Genomic DNA, 22,261 nt, shown 5'->3' on the forward strand with positions numbered 1-22,261 from the left:
AAGACACTTTAAAAAAAAATTTTTAAGTAGAATTTTCCCAAAGAGTCAAAACAGTTTTGGTTCATAGAAACCCCTTCTTAACACATAGCTAGTTCTTTATATCTATGAACATCTTTTGATGCTTAAAATACTATTTGTTATGGGTATGTTTACAATGATCCAAAATAAAAACGTATTGGTTTACATTAATGCTGTTACACAGTTCAGCTACAGTGATATAAACTCTGCATGTATTTTGTTTACTGTGAATGGTTGTAATCTGTATCATCTTCATTTTTCCCACTATAAAGGTGGTGCCGAACCAGCATATGCAGATTCACCTGAAGAGCTACCCATTGGATCTATGAAAGTGCCTATTCTTATCGTTCCCAAGCCTGGGGGAGTCCCCTCCACAGGGATGGAGTGCCCCCCCTTTCATGACATAAAAGTGTCACACCACATGTTAGCATCAAAGGCTGGTGGAAGAGCACGTTCCCTGGATGACTCCCCAACAATCAAGCAACGTTTGGCCCTGAGGCTAAGTGACAAAAAAGGACAGGACACTGACCTTGCCATGTCCCAGTCACTTAACCTCCTCAGTCCTCACAGCAAAGGCAGCACAGACTCTGGCTACTTTTCACGCTCTGAGAGCGCAGAGCAGCAGATCAGCCCTCCAAATACCAACGTCAAGACGTACGAGGAGATTATGTTCGGTCGAACTTGGTACTACCGACCAAGCTCCAGGTCAAGACACTCTATAACAGTAGGCATGGCAGGGGCAGACCCCACTAGCTTGACTACCTTGAAGCAACCTGGTGCAATTCTGGAAATAGGGAAGATAGCTGAGGATCACATCTCTTTTAGAGAAGATGTAGGAATCTCAGAAGATCCAAAGCAGTATCCAACTGGGCCATGTCAAAGCAGTACAGGACTTCTAGAGCCTCCATCAGATTCTGGGCATCTTATTAGGAGTAACTCCATGCCAACTTCCACCCCTCCTAACCTCAGTGTTCCCCAAGGGATACGGGGTAGCCAATCCTTTGACAATGTTGTGACAGATGATGTGTTTTACCCGCCAGGCCATCGTAGGCTCACAAGACAGAGTGCATTTGAAAATTCAACCAATGAAGCCCACGTAGGAGAGGCCGAGGGCTTTGGACACTTACCTAAGAATTTAACTTCGTCTCTGGGTATGAAGATTGGTGAACGCGGCCCAGGAGTTCCAGAACATGTTGCCTTTAGTTATGGTACTAAAGTTAGTATGTCAGAAATAGCCACAAGAAAAAGGAGGAAAGAAAAGAGTGTTGGGGATGATGAGGACAGCCCTGGACACTGCGACAGTAGCTGTAGTGGTTCAGTGGAAATGATAGGGGACTATGACTTTAAACAAGGTAGTTTCGATGGGTCCAGAGCCACCCCAACAGGTAAAGGTTCCCTTCATAGTGCACACAGTCAGTCTGACAGCTTTGACACCTGTGCCAGCATGTGCTCCGAGGACATTGCACTATTTACTGACTCTGAGGGCAGAAAAACAGCTGGGAATGTCATATCAGTTATCCAGCACACCAACTCTCTCAGCCGTCCAAATTCCTTCGACAAGTCAGAGTCTTTTGAACAGCCAGCATATCAGCCTTCAGATAAAGCTCCATGTACTCAGTACTCTGAGCAGTCTGACACAGAGATCTTTGAAGATGCTCTAGGTCCTGAATCCACCCTTCTGAGGACAGAGAGCATGGAGCAGCAGCCACAAAGTGACAGTGACTTGGCCTCCCTTTCATCATCATCAGCTGCAGCCTCACCTGGACAGCCTTATCATATCCCACCCAAACTAGTCAGACAACCAAACATCCAGGTTCCTGAAATCAGGGTGACAGAGGAGCCAGACAAGCCTGATAAGGACACAGAAGCTCCAATGACCAAGGAGCTGGAGAAGCAGCAGCATGTCGAGGAGTTTCAATTGCCACAGAGAAGCGACACACTATCCCAAATGCCATCAGAAAAGCTCCCACCCAAGAAGAAGAGGCTCCGCCTAGCAGACATGGAACACTCATCTGGAGAATCAAGCTTTGAATCGACCTGCACCAGCCTTTCTCGTAGCCCCAGTCAAGAGAGTAACTTGTCCCACTCCTCTTCCCTTTCCATGTCATTTGACAGAGATGAAGGTCTCAAGTCTGTCTCACCAACAAAACAGGTACCCCATTTTTTTAGTAATTTCAAGTGCATTTACGTCTCTTTTATAGTAAGGTCTTCACTGAGGGGTTTGCATCCTGAACAAAGTGGAAACTTTGTCTCTTTGTTTCTGTAAAGGATGATTCTTCAGTATCTGGTGGTGGGCCAAAGCAATCAGAGTTCCTGACTGTGCCAGGTAGTGGTTATTCTAGCCACCACCAGCAGAGGGAAATGAGGAGGTCTTCATCAGAACAGGCACCATGCACGCTGCCTATGGAGTTGCCTGAAATGCGCAGTAAATCCTTTGACTATGGAAGCTTGTCAACCTCAAGACAGGGAGAACTGTACTCCAGTGCTTCTGCAATGAAGGAACGTCGGCGTGGATATCTTGTTAGACAGGTAGTGTATAAACGATTAACTTATATTTAGATTAATTTGGCCGTGTGCCATTTGTATTCCTCAGAAAGAGAACACAGAAGTTGTCAGTGACAATGCATGGAATAAAAGAGCTGGAGTAAAGTAAACAACCTTGCAACTTCTTCAACTGAACATTTAAAAACTCTGAGCTAGATGGAAGAAGAGGACTAGGAGCTTATTAAGGATGAAGGCACTACAAAATAATTTAGTATTTTAGCACCCCCATCAGCTTCATTCAAAGACATCCTAATGATGCCATGCTATACCGACATTATCATCTCAATACAATGCAATCACAATGTTATCATGCACTATATTAAGGTTTATATGGTATCCTTAGTCAAGCTAACCAAATATAATTTTATTAAAGCTAAACCACTTTCCCTCCACACTTCTCTGCATTTGGCAGGCTTCACTGAGTGTTTATCCAGAGGCAGTTACCCAGGAGCCAGGGGGTGCAGAAACGTCAATCAAACAGGAGAGTTTGGAGCATGGTGGATGGCCTGGTCCAGCAGGATCCCCTCACAGCAGCAGCGAAGCAGTCAGCAGAACCAAGAGAACTGGGACTGGTGCTGGTAAGCTTTACATTCATCTTAGTATGTTATCTATACATTTTTTTGTCTTATACTTTATTCATCATACTTTCCCAAACTTTTATTGAAAAATTTCTCGACTCAATAAACTACCCACATCCTTCCGTGCATGGATTGCATTCTGCTATTATAGCTTACTTTTGTAAAATGAGTATTCTTTTCAAATGTATGCATTTTATGCACAGATATAGGACCTCACCAACATCAACAGCACCACCAGCATATTCTCCAACAGAGTGTCAGCGAAGACAGCCTTCCAGAGGAACCTCTCTATAGCAGGTCAGACAAAATATACTTACAGAGAAATAACCTAAAATAATAATAGTACAGCCCTGCTTCAAAAACATCTGGGAAACTGTGTAAAATAACGCAATGAGAACAGAATGTAGTGAATTGCATAGAATTTAAAGTTGAAAGTAGTATCATGGATGCTGGCCTTTAAATTTGTGGTGATAAGAAAGCCTGAATACAGAACACCAAAGAATTCTTAAAAGAGATTTAAGATTTTGATTGTTTAGACCACAAAATGTTTTTTCTCACATTTCTGTAAAATAAATATTTGAAATGTTATTATTTTGGTTGTAACTTCTCTTAAGAGGCTTTACATTATTTGAAAATCATTGCATTACATTTTTATGGTTGTATTTAGGGTCACATTTATTACTGCAAGTACTATGTCAGAAATTGCTGTAGCCTTCAACAAAATTGATAATGTTTTTGTCCTCTATAGGTCCCAGCAGCATCGCTTGCAGGCCCAAAGCTCGTCATCAGAGGGAGAGCATCCAGGTCATGAGGTCATGAGTAAAGATATGATGCAGCAGTACCAGAGTGGCCCTCCTTTCCTTTCTTTCCCACAACCAGGCCTCTTCTGGAATCAGGAGCCTGAACAGACACCAAGACAGCAGCAGACCCAGCAGGCCCAACTGCAACTCCAAAAACTCCACATCAGGTCACCCGGTCTCCCACTTCACAAACAGCAGCCACTCCACTCCCTGCAACAAGTCCACGATCAACAGCCATATGATGGAAAATCAGAAAATCCAACCTCTCAGATTTACTCTGCTTCTTTTTCAAATCGCAGCTCTCCTCTGTCAGCCTCGCTGTCCACCACCTCCTCCATGCTTCTGCAACAGATCCAACCCATATTTGCTACCCAGAACCTGGGCTCACAGGCCTCTTTTCCTGGTTTGCTGGTTCCTGTACGGATCCAAACCCATGTGCCATCGTTTGGTAGTGTTATGTACACCAGTGTTAGCCAGCTGATAGCTTCTCATGGTAGTGGAGCACAAGGTTTGGGTTCAGCCAGGCCAGGCAGTACTGACAACAGCAACATGTCTCCCCCGGTTGGTGTTGTGAGTGTCACAAAGCCACATGGAGGAGTTGGAGGAGGTTTCAACTTAGCACATTTCCTAGGGCAGACGGATGGTGCAGTGCTGCGGCACCCACTCTGGAAGGGTCCAGATTCACTACCAGAGCAACGTCTAAACACAGGGATCCCCCTATCACTAACATCAGGCACCATATCCACCACAGATGCATCAGGGTCTGCTATCGGAGGGGGCAAGCGCATGCTCTCTCCTACCAGCTCACTTGAGCTCTTCATTGAGACTAAGCAACAGAAAAGAGTAAAGGAGGAGAGGATGTATGGACAGATTGTCAAGGAGATGAGTGCTGTGGAGCTAAGTGGAACTGAAGGTGGCAGCAAGCCTGACAAGGGACAAGGAAGAGGTCTGAAGAGCGAAGGCTCCATGGATGATTCTGAAAGGATGTCCTCTTCTCCTCCATTAAGTGACTTCCCAGTTGCTACCAAGATTGCCATTCCTGTCCGTTCCTCTGCCCCCCATCTCTCTGACGTCCCTCGGCCTCAGAGCTTCACCCCTCCGCTCCAGATTGTCACAGACCGTTCTCCAGCTTCAGGTGGCTGCGACTCCCCAGAGGAGCTTGACGTGGACGATTCAGCCCAAGAGCCGAGCTCCAGCCCAGAGTCCATGGTTTCCTCTAACGACGCAGAAGACGCTGACAGCACGAAGCAACCTACTTCAAATAAAATGCCTGTCAGCATGCTGGTTCAGCTCGATGCCAACCAAAGCCCAGGATTACCTGGAGCAGCGGGTCAGACTCTGCTGCTCACAGATGTGGCGGATGTCCAGCAGCTTTTCCCGTTCCCTAGCTTACGCACGATGAGCAGAGTCAGCTGGTGTTTCCTGAACTACACCAAACCCAACAGCACCCAGGCAGCTTTGCGTAGCTCCGTCTACAGTTCATGGTGTGTCAGCTCATACAATCCCAATCCTCTGAACCTGAGTACCAAGGCTTCACTGGCTCTGCTGCGGTCCAAACAGAAGAGGAACACTGATTTGATGTACACAACGGCAGCCATGTCTCCACCCAGCTCCGGAAAACTGGTCTCTTCTGTAGCCTGGAAGCTGCGGTTTGATCAGGTATGTGCTGCAGTCATCAGAAGGATAAAAGATTGCCAAGAGAAATATTGAATTATGCACGCATGGACACAACTACAGAGAAACACAACCGCAAGAATCTTAATCTGCCCTTTATGTTACCTTTTTTTTTTCTTTAGCTGAAGCCAGAGCTGATGCCAGTAGATGTCAGTCATTTTGGGAGGAAGATGAAAGGAGTGGTTTCATGGGATCGTTCAAAGGAGGAGCAGGTGGAGAAGGAGGTCTCAGTCAAACAGCCTGCTGCTGAACCGACACGCATCAAGATCTTCGAAGGCGGGTATGTCTAATAAAAATACACAATTAAAAGGGACAGGGACAGCCTCTAAACATGACTTGTCAAACCTCCAGAAAACTACTCTCTCTTTCTTTTGTGTACTTGAAGCCATGCCAGTTGATGTCATTCACGCAGCATCAGCTTGTTGGGAGAAATTGTGGACTAGAAAAGGACAAATCTTCATGTAGGAAGTGTCCTCTTTCTAACAGATAAAAGCATGCGGCTAACTAACGTTTAGAGCTCAGCTCAGGAAGATGCTCGAATGTTTACATCCTGTCACACTAGGAGGAGCCTCTCATTATCACAGCAATATGTTTGTCTGGTGGTAGTTGCTAGAGGTACAGAAATAAAATAATTCCTTGGTGAACCTTCTCACTTCAACATGAACAGAAATCATGTACAGGGTAGCAAACATTTAAATATTTGATGTTGGGATCAGCTGCTCCTTTAAAAGCATTTAAATGCTGTTTCTGCTGTGGCATCATAGATCACATAAAGAGATCATTCTGTAGTGTGTTTCGCACTTCCTCAGAGACTACAGGGATAAAACTTGTATGGTCAAAATCAGTTTATTTTTCTGTGAATGAAAAGAGCAGATAAAGATAAAACCCTAAAGATATGCAAAATTAAATCGTCAAAGGAAAAGGTCAGGCTTTACTTAAAATGTAAACATATACTAACTAATAACCACTTTTATGATATTATTTGTATTAATGCTTTTCCCTTAGAAACTCAGGAATAAGGTATAAAACTTGCATACAGAAAAGTGATTTGTTACAAGTACGTGATTCAAAATACTGAGCTGCCTTTTGTCTTTTTCTTAATCCTAACAGCTGAGTATTCAATAAAAATGAGCACTGGTGACCTCTGTATGGACTGTAAAGACATCTGCCTCATCATGATTAGTCAGAAAAATCTTCTTAGGTATTAAAAAAAGAAGACTTATCCCTTTACAGCCTATTCTTTGGGCTTAATTTGTGCCTGCGAGAGTCGGGCCAAGAGCCTGAGCCTGGTAAACCCATCACGGGCTAACGACTCAGGCTGCATTGCTGTAATTGGACATCAACTTTCATAATTCTTGCTCTGAGTTTTATAGACTGGTGTGAAGTGGGATTTGTCCCTCGTTAGTTGTGTTTTAAAGCCTTTTTCACGCAGTTTTTCTGACACCAACAACTTCAGTATTTATTTCTTTTGTTAGTTGCTGAGAGGAGAAATGCTTTTTTAAAAATCCTATTAGATTACTTCATGTATTCGGCGCAATGTTTTATTTTAGTTTTAAAATTTTTACGAGTTTTTTGCCTTTATTCCAAATTATTTATAGATTTTTTTTCAAAGTTTATTGTTTGTCTGTGACTTCATGTGCGATTGCAGTTCTAATAAATTACTGCAATGTGCAGCACCTTTTTGAAAGCGGTGCATTTTTTTTGCCAATTTCTGTTTTTAGAGAACATTTCCAGCATTTTAGAACTGCATAAAGTTCGTTTACTCCCACACAACTGAAAAGATTTCCACCATACAGCGATGACAAAACGCAGGACACGTTGGAAATGAAAGTTCAGATTGACCAGAGCTTTAGAAAGTTTTTTTTTTTCTGCATGAGATAAGAAAGCTCTTTTAAGCGACTTTGCATCCATCTTTGTGAACACGAGTCAGCTGATGAATAAAAGCAGAAGCCAAAAAAGAAAGAAGCAGAAAATCTTTGGCAGAAGTCATAACATTAAGAATTATCTTCTGGTTTTGACTCAAAGCAGATGAACTGCTTAATCACATTGTTACAGCAAACGTTGCCCCTCCTTTTAACATAAATATTTAACTGTTGTTAAAACCGTACTTTAGCTTTTTCATCCTTGTGTTCAGTATTTTCCCAAATAAATGTATCAGTTCCCCAAAAAATGAGCGTATGAGGTATTGTTTCAGCACAACAGATGTTGCAGGTGCAAAATTTATCACCAGCTAAACTAACTAAAGTTTATGCCTGGGGTAATCTAACCATGTCAAACTAATGTGTTTTAAAAAATTGAATAAAATATGTCTCCTTCTTAGTCTCAGAGTGTCAGATACTGTTGTTCAGTCAAAGTGGCGGCTCAAAGATACACATACTCGTTGGCAATTGTGCCGTGATGAACCGCATTTAAGGGAGTGTGTGTTCTGGCTCAAGACTGTCACGCTCCTTTTATTCTAGTAAGAACTTTGGGCTGTTTCCCCCAGAAAGACATCTGATGACCCTCCCTGTGCTCTTAATGACATGTTTTGACACCTCACTACATATCAATAAACACGCGATTTGACAAGAATTGGGGTCTGGGGTTTTCCAAGGGTAGCCCTGGTAAGCTAACCCTCACTAACTGCTGATGCACACCTTGTCATTTGGTGCAGGAAGCAGACGTGAAATACAAGAGTAAACGCTCAGTTCAGAAAGGAAGAACGAGTTAACCTGAGCAGGCGTCCAAGGGGAAAAGAATAAAAAATGGACATTTAGCATCCAGTACCACCATGGCTGCACCAACAATTAAGGATTCTTAGCTTGCGTGTGTGCATGTATGTGAGACACCTCCAGCATCTGATACTGTGAGAGGACTGCATCTTGTCGGGTGCATAAAGTTTTTAATTGTTTTATTTTATATTGTTCTCATGTTGGCGGAATATTTTCAGATAGATTCACGATAAAGCTGAGTAAAGAGACATATTAAGAATGTTTCAGTACAGCAGATATATTCTCACTATTTACAGGAACCTGGTATGGAGGTAGAATATATTTACAGAGGATGAAAAGGGGCCCACAGCACCTTGAGGCTCCTAAATAGGTTAATATGGCCACATGAAACTTTTTTGGTTAAAGAAAATGTATCTATAGCACAAAGTATGCAAAGAAACATGAAATCTTTAATCTACTCTGGCTTTATATCATAAATTGGCTTGCATGTCTGCGTCTATTTGAGAAGGCTGGCATCTTTTGCTGAGCAGTCAAAGTTTATATGTTCTATTTATATTCCTGAAAGTTACTCAAATCTAGCGACGAAGCAGAGAAAATGTTTTGTTTATTATTGTGTTGTCATTAAACTCACATCTGGCTTATTTTCCACATAGAAAACTAAGGGATTTTTTTTCAAGTGTACATTCAATGGTCAAATAAAGCCTGTACGAGGGAGTTAAAGCTAACCCCTGTAGAGAGAGACATTCCCACAGTGTCATAATGTTTTATAGCCTACAGTAGAGCCAGTAAGACCAAGGTTACTGAATGGAACAGACGGTGCAGACACACACAACATTCAAATATACCCCTTCTCTCTCTCGCTTTCACACACACACACACACACACACACACACACACACACACATATATACAGGGAGGGGAGTTATTAAATGCAGCAGACAGTGAAGTAATTCTCTGGTGTCCCCAAAGGACACTTAAGAGGAATAAGTGGATGAAAGCACACAAACAGAGTGCACAGGAAAGACAAACATATGCACACATACACTCACACAAACAGGCACACAAACAGACTATACCTTAAAAAAAAGAAAGAAACCTGAAATCTTTCTCTATGACAGAAATCCATTAAGTGCAAATTTTGGCCGAAGAACCAGATCTTTTACTGGCTTTACGTTTCGCCGTCAGTCGAACGTTTCAGAAGTTTTGAAAGTGAATCTGCTTTTATGATCTTACCGTGTGCCCTGAATAAAATAGAATAAAACGAAATAATCATCATAATTCATTTTTGGTAACTGGACACAGCTGTGCAAACGTCTCGGCTCAGACGAGCACTCAGAGGTATTTCCCAGTCCGCGGTGCAGTTGAAAGACAAATTTCCCCTCGCTGCTGCAGATGGATTGTTTGATGTACCTGATATTTGACCTCCTTTAACACATGAGGCCCTGAACTACACATTATCCACTTCTCCAGCCACTGCAGACACAACAGGAAACTATACAATCCTCCAGCAGCTTTTGCTACTCCTCCACAAGGATTTATTCGTTTTTTTCTTTAGTACAAAAAAACTGAACTAAATGCGATGCTTCTGCGGCAGAGCAAAAACAGACAGAATTTACCAGAATTTGACTGGTGGTTGGTGGTAACTTCCCTCCATGACTGACAGACTCAGGCAGACATGCACTGATCCCACTGCCAAGTGTCCACTCTTTCACTCATGTGGGATAGAAAATCACGACTGACAGCGATGCTTAAAAAAAAGAAATCTTGTAAAAGAATAAGTGGGACTGGCTGAAGGAATGTGGTTATCTTTTTTTTAGAAAAGATGATGAACAACAAAGCCAGAAGTGGAACGCTCCAGTGGTTCCCGTTTTAGCTTAAAACAAAGAAAGGTTGCATCTGTATGGAGGTTACGACCAGGTCAACAGAATTCACAGGGATAATAAAAGACAGCAGGCTTGTTTTCTGCTTACATTAATCATGGTAATCATCGTGAGACACAAAGTAATCTGTTGCAGCTTACTACAAACACACGATGATCAGCTGTGGCAATAACCCCCGTGGAATACGCCACCAGCTGCTTCACAGCGTGCTTCGAAAGCATCCCAGAAGCGGCTCTCCGCTCTCCATTTTTGACAGAAGCTGCGTCAAGATGTGCAGAGCTGATGAGCAGAGACAGGCGTGGCAATGATATTTATTTTCAAAATAAAAGACTTTGTTTATGCCAAATGTGTGATTTGGGATTGTGCAAAAGACAGATGAACATGTGTACAGGTGTATTCCTCAGAGTAAAACTGATAATGCCTGACAATATGTTGGTGCCCCTAAGCTGCCAGAACACCTCTGACCCATCAGATCTGTTAGACGTCACTGGGACCTCTGTGGATTGTGTTTTTCACTGGAATCATTCGAGCGAATGCTCAGCTTGTGGGATTGTGGTAGTGTACAGGCCAAATCAGTGCCTTGAGTCATTCCTGAGCATTTTTTTGAGGGGTGTGGGTGTATTGTCCTTCTGGTGTCCATCGTGTCACCAGGGGTTATTGGTGGCATGCAGTGGTTGGGTAATGAATGGGACTAACCTCAGCTTTGAGGCAAGCAATTGGAAATGACTGCAAATGGAAATTAAAAATTCCGCGGAGTGACATATGACAAGGTGTAAAATATAGCACTATATGAACCATCCCAGCAGGGGTGATGGGATTTAAACATGAATGAATGGTTACTGCAGCCTCTGATCCCTATGATGCATCTGAGCAGAGGAAACCTCATTTCAGTCTTATTTAACCAGAACCTCTGTGTCAGCAAGCATCTGTGTCTCTGACTTTGACCTCTGACCTCTTTGTGGTGAAGGACAAAGCTCTTCAATAACCATGAATAGAGTGTCCAATGAAGATTGGAATACATGTTTCATATATTTTTTAATATAAAACTGGATTGGTGTCTTCCTCCGTGTGTGTGTTAGCATTGTGCTGTATGTGTGTATCCGTTTACTGTTTCACCAGCCTTTAATTGTCCCGCTGGGAAAAATAAATTGTGATGAAGTGAACTGAATCACAGCCAACCGTAGAGGGCTGTCTGGCAGTTATATTATAGCAGTACATTATTTATCTTTATACTGTATACATAAGCATAAATAACAACTGTGGCAGGACAAAATTATGATATTACAAGTAAAACTCACTTTCATGGCTTCATTGTTAACAATTGTTTCTGCTATTGTGTTAACAAAGTGCCTGTTTTGCAAAAATGTAAAAAACCTAATCGCTGCACTGTTTCTTTCCTCCAGCTATAAATCCAATGAGGACTACGTCTACGTCCGTGGTCGTGGACGAGGGAAATACATCTGCGAAGAGTGTGGCATCCGCTGCAAGAAGCCCAGCATGCTGAAGAAACACATCCGAACGCACACCGACATCCGACCCTACGTCTGCAAGTTCTGCAACTTTGCATTCAAGACGAAAGGTAGGGCTTCTTTTATATTGTGTTTTGCAGCATGCTATGAGCAAGCCTGGCTACAGTCACTGTGCAACTGCAACCGTCCTTGCAACCCGCCTCCGCCCTAGGTGCTTTTTCGTATCTGTTGTCGCTGATGTCTGCTCTGATCGGGTTTTGCTTCTTTTGCATTTATAGTGTCGAATATAAGTTAGTGGAGAGGAAATGAATCTTATTTTGACTACAGCGCTACTGACTGAACTATGTTTATCTCTGTATGCAAGTAATGCAGTGACTTATTAAGGCTGGGGTTTGATTTATTTTATAACTGCAGTAACCACTGGATATTGTAGACCTCCATAAATATCTTCTAAACTTTCTCCTTGACCATCACAGTAAACCTTGTAAACATTTTTCCAGGTGTTAGCAGCTTTTTACGGCAGACTTTTAGTAGGAAAACTCTTAAGGGGCAGCACTAAGTGGTTAAATGAATGAATAAAACATGCAGAAAGGCTGTTTTTCTGTAGCTGTGGTCAGCAGGAACCTCCATCATATCAGAGGTTAAAGATGCTGACTACCCGATATGTGATCTTTAATAAAAAGCCATTATCCACGGGATAGATTTTCAAATTCATATGTAAAGTATGCGTATCTTTGGATTCTATACATTCTGCCAACTGAAGCAGAGTCCAGACAGGTTGAGTAATTTTGTTATTAAATTAAATTTGTTATAAATTATATATTATTTATAAATTGCAATCTTGCGGTCTCACTCTTTCATCCGCTTCTATTTCCATTTCATCCTTTCTTTTACAGTCTTGTGTTGATGCAGCCCAACAAGCTGTGGTTTCCAGTAAGACTAGTCGAAGGGTCATTAAATGGTGTTTGTGCTTGTGTGTGCGCATTTTGCAGGAAACCTGACGAAGCACATGAAGTCTAAGGCTCATATGAAAAAGTGTCTGGAGTTGGGAGTCTCCATGTCTTCCGTTGAGGACACTGAGGCAGACGAAGGAGGTAGGAGACAAACACACTCATGCATTTACACATACACACACAAACACACACACACATACACACACACACACTTCTTGAGCTGGACTACATCCTGCTGTCTTATTGAGTGCAGCCTGCAGAGCTCTTGGCTCGGTGTAGCTGTGCAGAGACAATTAGTGTAATGGAAAGCAGAGCTTATCCTGACAGCCAGCATCCATGTCAAACAACCACACCTGACACACAAGCTGACTAAAAAAAATATTTTAAAAACACCTCTTATGGCCTTGAAATACTCCAGGAACAATTTAAAGCTACAGCTTAGAAAAAGAAACAAATATTAGCCAGTCAACCTCGGTGACGAGGTTCATGAGGATACGCCAAGGAATACGCCGTGCTATTAATCTGCTGATGTGGAAATAATCTGAAAATTATTACTGGCGAACTTGTCGTAGGCTGATATTGACGAATGAATATGATTTTCCATGAAATATTCATCAGCTGTCTCTCGGGGCTGTGGTCTCGATTTCCCGTTAATCTCCTGATGACTTGATAATGAAGCTGGAAATTAGTGGGATTATTTTTATAATCTATGGAGTTTTCACCATTCGCAGTTATTACTTTCAGCTGATCTTTGCTACACTTTGTTCTTTAAACATCTGAATGGACAGCATCTTGGTATCTAGTTTGCTCTTGTAATGGATCCACTGATTCTCTATACCTCTCTATAGCCGTTAACTAATTATTTAAGCAACCAAATAAACAACAAATAAAAAATCAAGTATAAAGCATTTATTGTCATATCTGACTGACATACCAGCGAGAGCATCTCTCAACCAATCACTTCAGATTTCTATGAAAAAATGTTTTACGAATAAAAAGTGTAGGTTTTCTTTGCATAATTTTTGTAAAAGCGGATGAACTGAGCCCTTACCATCATATTTAACCAGAATGGGACTGGTAGCTGGTGGTAACGCCCCACCATGTAGACCACCAAATTAAATGTAACTATGTTTTGGCATGCCATTTAATTGGGATATGATCCCACATATACACAGGGGGTTTTTGGGGAAAGGGAGCACTACAGAAATCCAGTGAGTGAGTCACTGAGACATAAACACTGGTGGTTTGTGAGAAACTGTTGTATATAAGACTAACTGGAAAAGTAGTCCAATGTTAGTGCAACTGATTTCCGCTGAAATAGTTGCTTAAATACGATTTATTAACTACTTCTTCCTTGTGCTGCATATGGGGGGGAAATAAAATGCTGATGGAATTTCTTTCTTTTTCTTTTTCTTTTTTTTTTTTAGATCAATTTCATATTTTTCGATCTCTCTCTGGACAGATAAGAAGCTCTGAACAACAAAAACATGCCTCTGTTTCAACTTGGACTCTTTTGAAAGTCACAAAAAGCAAACAAACTTTTTAATTCCCAGAATTAACGTTTTTCAGCCAATCGTCTGGCTGCATTTTAAAGCGTTGGTTACCTGCCAGCAGTAACTTTGCTGCTATTATACAATAAGACCCTGCCAACATTTGGCTGTAGTCCATCCTGTGGGAAAAACCAAAGTGTTGAGGGTTTAAATAACTTTCTTTTTATTGTGTTTTATTGTTTTGAGCTGGTGGGAATGAGATTTTATTTGGTGTTTTGTTTTACACCTAAACTCTGTCACCTATTAATACAAACCATTTCTCTCTCCACTCATTCTTCTGTTCTTCATTGTCCTTTTCGTCTCCTTCTACCTTATTGTTTCCCCCTCCTGTTCCTTTTACTTTATCCTTTCTTTGTCTTCTTCCTGTTTCTCTCCTTCCTTCTTTCTACTCCTTCTGCTTTCTTTTCTTCTTCCTCTGCCTCCTCTGTATGTTTCTTCCCACTCTTTTTGTTTCTGCTTTTTCTCCCTCATCTCCTTTATACATTATCGTTGTTGTTTCTCGTCCATTTTCCCCTTTTTTCTTCCTCTTCCTGTCCTTTCGTCCTTATCCCTGTGTCTGTATTCTGTCTCTTATCTTTCCTTCCATTCTTCTTCTTCTTGCCTTACTACTTCACCTTCAATTATTTTTCCTTATCTCTTTTTCATACCTGTTTTTCACTCTTCATCTCCTGCTTATAATATTTTTTCACATCTTCTTCCACTTCCTCTTTTTCCTTCTCTCTCTTGCTGCTTTCTCCTCTTCTTCAAGATGTCGGAGATGAAGGCCAGAGGTCTTCAGAGAAGAATTCCAGAGGCGAGATGGCAGATCACCAGTTTTCAGATGCTGATGACTCAGAGGGTGGTGAAGAAGATGGTGATGAGGTGGATGATGAAGACGACGACGAAGAAGACTATGATGGTGACTCCACCCCAAAGACTCGCTCTCGCTCGACCAGCCCGCAGCCTTATGGCCTGCCCTCCCTTTCTGTCACAGCTGTGGCCGCCTCCCAACCTGTTCCTCACTTCTCTTACCATTCAGCGTCCGACCTCCTGGGAAACACCAGCAGGCCGCCTCTGTTTGGCTATTTCACCACCGTGCCGAGTATCCAGATCACACCGCAGGCTCCGCCTACCGACCTGGCCAGGCGGGAGCACAGTCAGTCAGAGTACCAGAGAGGCCAGCAGCGGTCGCAGGGTAGCAGGTTGCTGGTTCCACCCTCCTCCTCCTCCTCCATGGATGAAGACCTTCCCGTCCCCTCCCCAGATCTCTCCTCCCCCTCATCACGACTTTCCTCACCCGGTTTGGACAACTCTGGCTGCCCATCCCCCATTTCCCCATCCTCCTCACCCTCAGCCCGCCGTTACCTCTCCCCACGTCGTGACCTCTCACCCCGCGCAGGACACCTGTCACCCCGGCGGGACATTTCTCCTCTGCGTCACATCTCCCCTAAGAGAGACCTGGGAGCAGCAGGGGGATACAGGCGAGACCTTTCACCAAGAAGGGGACACCTGTCACTGCTTTCTCCCTTGTCTCGGCCCACGTCACCATCGGGAAGAGATTACAAGCGAGACCTTTCACCACGAGGCCGCCACAGGGGGATGATCCGGCCTGTGTCTCCTCGCAGAGGACTTCACCAACACCTTCACCACCAAAGGTAAGCTCAAATTCTGAATGATTTCAGCCACTTTGTTACTTAATGGTTAATGGTTTTAGCAAGTTCCAGGTCCGAAGAAGAACCTTTTCCATTTAATCCAGTACCCCTAACTGATTCACTTAAATAGCTTAACAGCAAACCTCAGTTCAACTTAAAACTACTCAGTATCATTAACAGATAAACAGATGCACATTTTACACTTGATTAAGGTATAATGTGATATTTGTCCGTATTTGTGACCACCAGCCAGCAGAGCGGGGCGCGGGGCCTGAGGCTGAGTCATCAGACTGGTGCGCTGGGTCAGGGAGAGTTCAGCGCTCTGGGACGTCACACAGCCAGCACAGAAATGGAGACGGTAAGATTTTGTTCATGATTATGCTTCAATGTTTAAATATTTTAGTTCCACACTGACGCTGATTGGTGCATGGGACAGACAATGGTTTAACTTTAAAGAATAACATGGACACATGAGGGAAATTGGCCAGGAAAGGGACATAAGCAGTCTGATAGTTAGACTGTGAGCTTGAACCTAATGCATATTTTGGAAGCAGGGTTAACAATTATATCAGATGAATTCATGAACGAGCATCTCTAGCACATATTTTGAAATTCTGGATCCTTTATTTAACTTATTTATATTACAACAAACGAGATCTCGAGAGTAATACTGTAAGTTTTGATGAAAAATTACCTCTAGGTTATGAACATTGATGTGAGATGTGAAATTCTGAAATGTTGCTGCAAGCCAATTTGCAACCCAAATCCACCTCCTTTTCCTCTCAGTTGTCAACAGTAGTTCTCTACTGTTCTTGTTGCTGCTCATGTCAGAAGATATCTTCTCTCTCTTTTTAACAATAAATGTTCATAACTAGAAGGTTAGCTTGTTTCACAGGTTCTTTGGCTCAGATTTCTCTGTAAGTTTGCTTATGAAAATTATTAGTCTGGGAGGAAAATTTTGATCAGTTTTGTTCACAGAAATGGACTTCTCCTCACTTTCAGTAAATGCATGCTTGTGGTTTTGTTAAAAACATTTGCCTCTCTAAAGTCTACCGTTGAGGTAGAGCTTTTGAGTATGCGGACTGTGGTTTCGATGTGAAAAACCCGAAGCGCAACTTAGGAATATAGAAGAAAAGGACAGAAAGAGGGAGCCAAGAAAGAAAGAACCTGACAGAGACGAAGCCGTCTGGCAGACAGAAGAAACATTCAGAGAGGATGAGGGAATAAAGAGCGAGTCAGATAGACTGAGAGGGTTGGAGAGACGGATGATTGAAGATAGGGCTGCTGGGTTTTGGTGGTAATGGGATCTTGGCTGGCTGGTGTGGTTAATAGCGCGGCTGTTTTTCTTCTTAAGAGCTCTACTTCAAACTCCAGCTCCTGCTGCTGGTCCCACTTAAACAAAGCGTGAAGCAGAGAGCGACTCTGCTTGGATAACTGACTGCTCTTCAAATAACTGATTAATGCTTTAACAACCATTTTTCATACACAAGAAATCTGAGCGAGCCTTCATTCTTTGGATTTCTTTGTTCTCGTACCAACACCTGTTGTCCAGCACCGTCGCGCATTTCATCAGGGTTCATTTGTTTATTTTGTTACATAAGATTTGGATTTCCATTGAAAAACCTCCTGTGTGTGTTTATTGTAAGAAGAATTGTCCAATAATCATGTGTGTTTATGTTGAGGGCATTTGCTGCCTGTCAAAATGTAGAAGAAATTTTCAAGTAAACTCAGCAGTTTGTGATTATATCCAGCAGCATGTTTTCATCTTCATCTTCTCTTCCAGGAGCATCCAGGTTCACCGTCATCAGTGGATCAGGGTAGCCGTGGTAACCAGTCTAGTCCACCCCACCAAGTCCTCTTCAGTCACCTTCCCCTACATTCTCAACTACAGGTATCTTTTCTATTTTTTTTCTTATAATACAGATTTTGATTGTTTCACAAAAACTGTATGTAAAAGATGGACCTAACCACCATGATGTCACCGTCCTGTTTTAAAGCTTCAGCTTGAACCTTTAGCATTTTTTGGTTTTCCAAAGCCAGCTGTCACGAGCAAGAGGTGGATAGCAAAGTAGCCACGCATTAATCGTACTATGCTTTATTGTTCATTTGATCGCTTACAAAATGAACATCATGTTCTATTAAAGACATGAAACTAGCTACTGAGGCTATAAACTCACCAGGAAAGTATTTCCTGCGGTGAGATGTATGGTAATTTTTTCTTGTTTGCAACCAGAATAATCGCCCCCTGCTGGAGATTTGAAAGAATGAAAGTTTAAGACATTTTCATGTTTTGCATGTCCTTAGTTAAGTAATATTTTATATATTTCATTTATTACTTGACTTAATTTGAGAAAAAAAAGCATATGTTGTAAAAGTGCTCTATTGTTAAATTATTATTCCCATAATTATAAAGCCATTTTATACAAAAAGTGTGTATGTAATAATGCTACTTCTGCTAATTAAGTAGAGTTTTGTTATGTGATAAATAAAGGTTAAAGAAGATGATAACAATCGATCTTATCTAAGAAAACAGGTTTTTGTCATTTACAAACAACTTTTCTTCTTCTTTTAAAGATTTTTTTCTCCAAAACTGCAAAAGAGCATAAATGTTACTCACTTCAGAGTAAACAAGGACTGTTTTCAGTGGCATAAGTGCTCCAGTGGAGTATTTAGTTCAGTATAAATGGGATCAGACATTTAACACGTGAGTGAATTAAACGTTTCTCTTTCAGGTGCGCTCGCCTTACCCAATGATCCCCATTGGTGGAATCCAGATTGTACACTCTGTTCCTGCGTCCGTTAACACCCCTCTGGCCCAGCAGGGGGCTTTGCAAGCTGCTCGGATGTCATTGCAGAAGAGCATATCGGAGGACTCCATCACCAGCGAGGCACATTTCACCTCCTTTTCAGAGAGGGGCGGGCATGGAGCAGTAGTGGGAGAAACAGTGAGGGATTCAGTATCACCTCTCCGCTCCTCACAGGAGAAGGAAGGAGAAGGAGGCGTGAGGCAGGAGCAGGAGCAGGAAGAGGGAATCCAGACGTGCACAAAGGCCATCGCCTCCCTCTACATTGACTCCAAGGAGTTTGCTGAGAGAGGAGGAGGTGGAGGCAGAGTGGATGACGGGAAAGACGGAAGCAGAGCGCCTTCCTCCTCTTCCTCTCCTTCAGCTTTGTCCCCAGACTCCCATCAACACCATTCGCCATCTCCCCACCCATCACCATCTCCTCCTCAAGGTCCTGGTATTCAGCACTTTAGCAGCCTGGAACTCAGGCCTCCCCACTCATCAGTCCCAGCCTCTCCTCACTCGCCCTCTTCCTCCTCATCCCCTTACCCTCCAAGCCCCGGATCTGACAGCCTGCAGCCTCCAATGGCATCCAAACTTCTCAAGCTGGAGAGAGACAGAGAGGCAGAAAGCACAAAGAGAAGCAAAGACGTGTCGTAGTGCTGCAGAGGAGGACCAAGGGGAGGAGGAGAAACGATGGATGTCTCCTTTTTTTTGTTTGTTTGTTTTCGGATAATAGGAAGGGATGAAGTGCAACAGGAGAGAGAAAAGCTGACTTTTGCACACTTTACACACAATTTCTTCTCCCATTTTCTCTCTCTTACACACATAAAAACAATGCATACAAAGAAAAATGAAAGACTCAAACGGACCTCTTAATGTTCGTGTACAGCATGCCCGTTTTAAACGGGGCCTGCTCTCAGAGACTTTCTTATTTAAAGACTTTAAAGAGCATACACATGTACGGTAACTCCCACCAACGTGAGCCCGACCAAAATCTGCTAAAAACAAAACAAAACAAAGGACTCTAGTTAAACGGTACGACGAAGAAAAACAAAAAACCATCGGACAGCTACGTGTGTGCCTTTTCTTTAATCTTTCTATCTCTCTCTCTTTTTGTTTTGCTTATGTTCTTATAAGCAAACAAAGCAGGAAAGTAAATGTAAATAAAGTACAATACTATCACGTATCAGCTTTGTAATAAATGCAGCCCCCTCCCTCATCCTCCTCCCCCTTTCATCCCTGTTTTTTCTTTCTCTCTCTCTCTTTTTTTTGGACACCTTAAACTTAAAAGTCTCGACAAACGATGTGAAGTTATGGATATGACTATTACGTACGGTTGCACTAAAACATATTTTTATATGAGTGAAATTTAAAAAAATTGCTTTTTTGTGTACAGCAGCAATCCTATAATACTATTTATTATTATTGTTACCATGTTTCATAAATTGTACATTTTTTCTTAAATGTCGTGGATGCCTTTTTCTATGTAAAGCATGGGTTTTTTGCTATCGCTTACATTAGGGCGAGGATATGCACACTGTAATATGGCTTTTTATGTTAGACCTATTTATATACGTCTAAGTGAGCCCCCTCTACTTGGAGGTATATACACATAGAAGATTTACCAGAATATTTACCCAGCATATTAATACATACAGTGTATAGAATCTATCAACCTGTCTGTCTATCTATCTATCTATCTATCTATCTATCTATCTATCATCTATCTATCTATCATCTATCTATCTATCTATCTATCTATCTATCTATCTGCACTTAACATGTAGAATGACATTCACATTAAGGTTATGGTAGTTTGCTTGTACATTTTCTCTGCTGCTCTTTGCCTGCCCCCTGCTTGTGATGTTTCCTCTTTTTTATCTTAACTTTTGTGGTATTATGTCTTGTTTTTCTTTTGATTTTTAGAAGGCACAGATTTGCGCTCAGCATTAAGTGAATGCCTTCTTGCACCTTGGCTTTTTTTTTCTTCTTCTTTTTTTGTGCTTAAATGTTGGTTTTAACTCTGCCCCGCCTCTCTCCAAACACCACCGCACTCCTCCCGCCCAACCGATGCATCCATCTGCAACCAAGATTAACATCAGGCAGAGGCAAAGGTAGCTCCACATTCTTGAATGAATACCAGATATGTAAACGGGAAAAACATTCCAGTCCATGTAAATACCCAGTCATCTCCCCCTAAACTCACACATACACACATTTTTTGTTATGGATGCACATTTTTTGGGCAATGGCAATCAACCCACTGAAATTCTTACTGAATGGATTTATTTCGAGGGGGACACACATGCAAACACATGCATCAAACTTTCTGACAAATGCACCTTATATTTCTTCTGTGGACGTCCCGGGATTCATCGGTTTTTCTTTCCTTTTCTTTTGCAGCGAACTTTGAAAGAAGTGGTTAGGGGGAGAACTGCTCTGCGCTCTTAACCCTAAACTGTCTGAGAATATTAAGAATACATACAACAGTTGTGATTTTAAGGCTTTCTGCACTGCTTTTTTGGCCCGCCTGTGGTCCCTCTTCATCTCCTGGATATCCCTTTTGTAGCTAAGCAATATTTAGCCAAAACTCTGCTCACCAGCAGGGATTGTATTTGTTGCAAGGCAACAACAGCATACTTAAAAATCCTAAAATCAGGAGAAGAAGGGAGCGGTTGGGACAACAACTCTTTACTCTTGTTGACAGTTTCGGGCCGAGTCGGGCAGGCTGCAATGTGAGTGTGTATCTCTGTATTCTGTACCAGTGTGTATTCGACCAGTATATCCTCTTCTTACAATGTTTTTTCTATTTCGATCCTCTGTTATGTACACTTATCCTGATGACAATGATGTCTTTAAAAACTCTTTCTCTCTTTCGAAGATATCAAAGCACAAGTCATTGTATAGAAATGACAACAATACATAAAAAGGACAAAAAAAGAGGTAAACATACATATAAAAGGGTAACTTTTGTGATGGTGTTCTGTGGAATTAATACAAATATCATGTATGACCCCAGTTGCAACAAGGAATCGCAGTAGAAGTGGAAGAAATGGATTGTTGTTTTCAAATAAATATGAATAGTATAATTTTTTTTGTGTGCGTTCAGTTTGTCTTTAACAAGAAATTTTAATAAAATATTTATAAATGTGTCTACTTTGCGAAGTGTTGCTTATAGAAAAATATAGGAGGTAATTATTGCTGGACCTCTTGGCATCTTTTGCCTCTCTTGCCTGTTTTTTTCACTTGCTCGTTTGGGACCCACTTGCCTTTCCATATGCACACATGGAAAAACCAAGGGCAGGCAGAGGAGCAGCTAAAACTCCAAAGAAAGCAGATATCAGATATGCACACAAGCTAATGAGAGTGGGTTGTAAAGCTGCAACCCACAATAGTTTACAACATGTTGTCTTGAAACTGTCATTTCAAGAGGTAGAGCAGGTCACCCACTAATCGGAAGGGTGGTAGTTGGATCCTTCACCCCAAGTTGCTATCTGATAACGACTGTAAATGTTGTTCAGTCTGACGTCACTAGCCGTGTCTGGGTCTAAACTCCGCTGCAGGTCCATATATCAAACGATCACTATGGCATTACTGAGAGTTGAAAAACTGTCTAAAGTCTTTCATCTTTAATAAAATGATCAGCGTTTTGCTCTACCAGGTGTAA

General features: G+C 42.0%; 1 protein-coding gene across 4 annotated transcripts in view; it reads left to right on the plus strand.

Annotated features, from left to right (window-relative positions):
- Positions 1 to 19,342, plus strand: part of hivep2a (HIVEP zinc finger 2a) — a 118,418-nt gene extending 99,076 nt beyond the window's left edge. For all 4 annotated transcript variants that reach the window (XM_085373657.1, XM_085373656.1, XM_085373658.1 and 1 more), the window contains 12 exons: positions 291 to 2,170; positions 2,287 to 2,547; positions 2,975 to 3,140; positions 3,344 to 3,437; positions 3,889 to 5,599; positions 5,737 to 5,894; positions 11,609 to 11,784; positions 12,667 to 12,768; positions 14,926 to 15,811; positions 16,058 to 16,166; positions 17,592 to 17,699; positions 18,541 to 19,342. In XM_085373657.1, the coding sequence (XP_085229783.1) occupies positions 291 to 2,170; positions 2,287 to 2,547; positions 2,975 to 3,140; positions 3,344 to 3,437; positions 3,889 to 5,599; positions 5,737 to 5,894; positions 11,609 to 11,784; positions 12,667 to 12,768; positions 14,926 to 15,811; positions 16,058 to 16,166; positions 17,592 to 17,699; positions 18,541 to 19,251 (6,362 nt within the window). In that variant the 3' untranslated portion in view covers positions 19,252 to 19,342. The remainder of the gene's footprint in view (positions 1 to 290; positions 2,171 to 2,286; positions 2,548 to 2,974; positions 3,141 to 3,343; positions 3,438 to 3,888; positions 5,600 to 5,736; positions 5,895 to 11,608; positions 11,785 to 12,666; positions 12,769 to 14,925; positions 15,812 to 16,057; positions 16,167 to 17,591; positions 17,700 to 18,540) is intronic.
- The last annotated feature ends 2,919 nt before the right edge of the window (positions 19,343 to 22,261 follow it).

Source organism: Diplotaxodon limnothrissa, linkage group LG15, assembly GCF_057381915.1.
Source record: "Diplotaxodon limnothrissa isolate DT_005_m linkage group LG15, D_limnothrissa_male_GT1.1, whole genome shotgun sequence".
NCBI lineage: Eukaryota > Metazoa > Chordata > Actinopteri > Cichliformes > Cichlidae > Diplotaxodon > Diplotaxodon limnothrissa.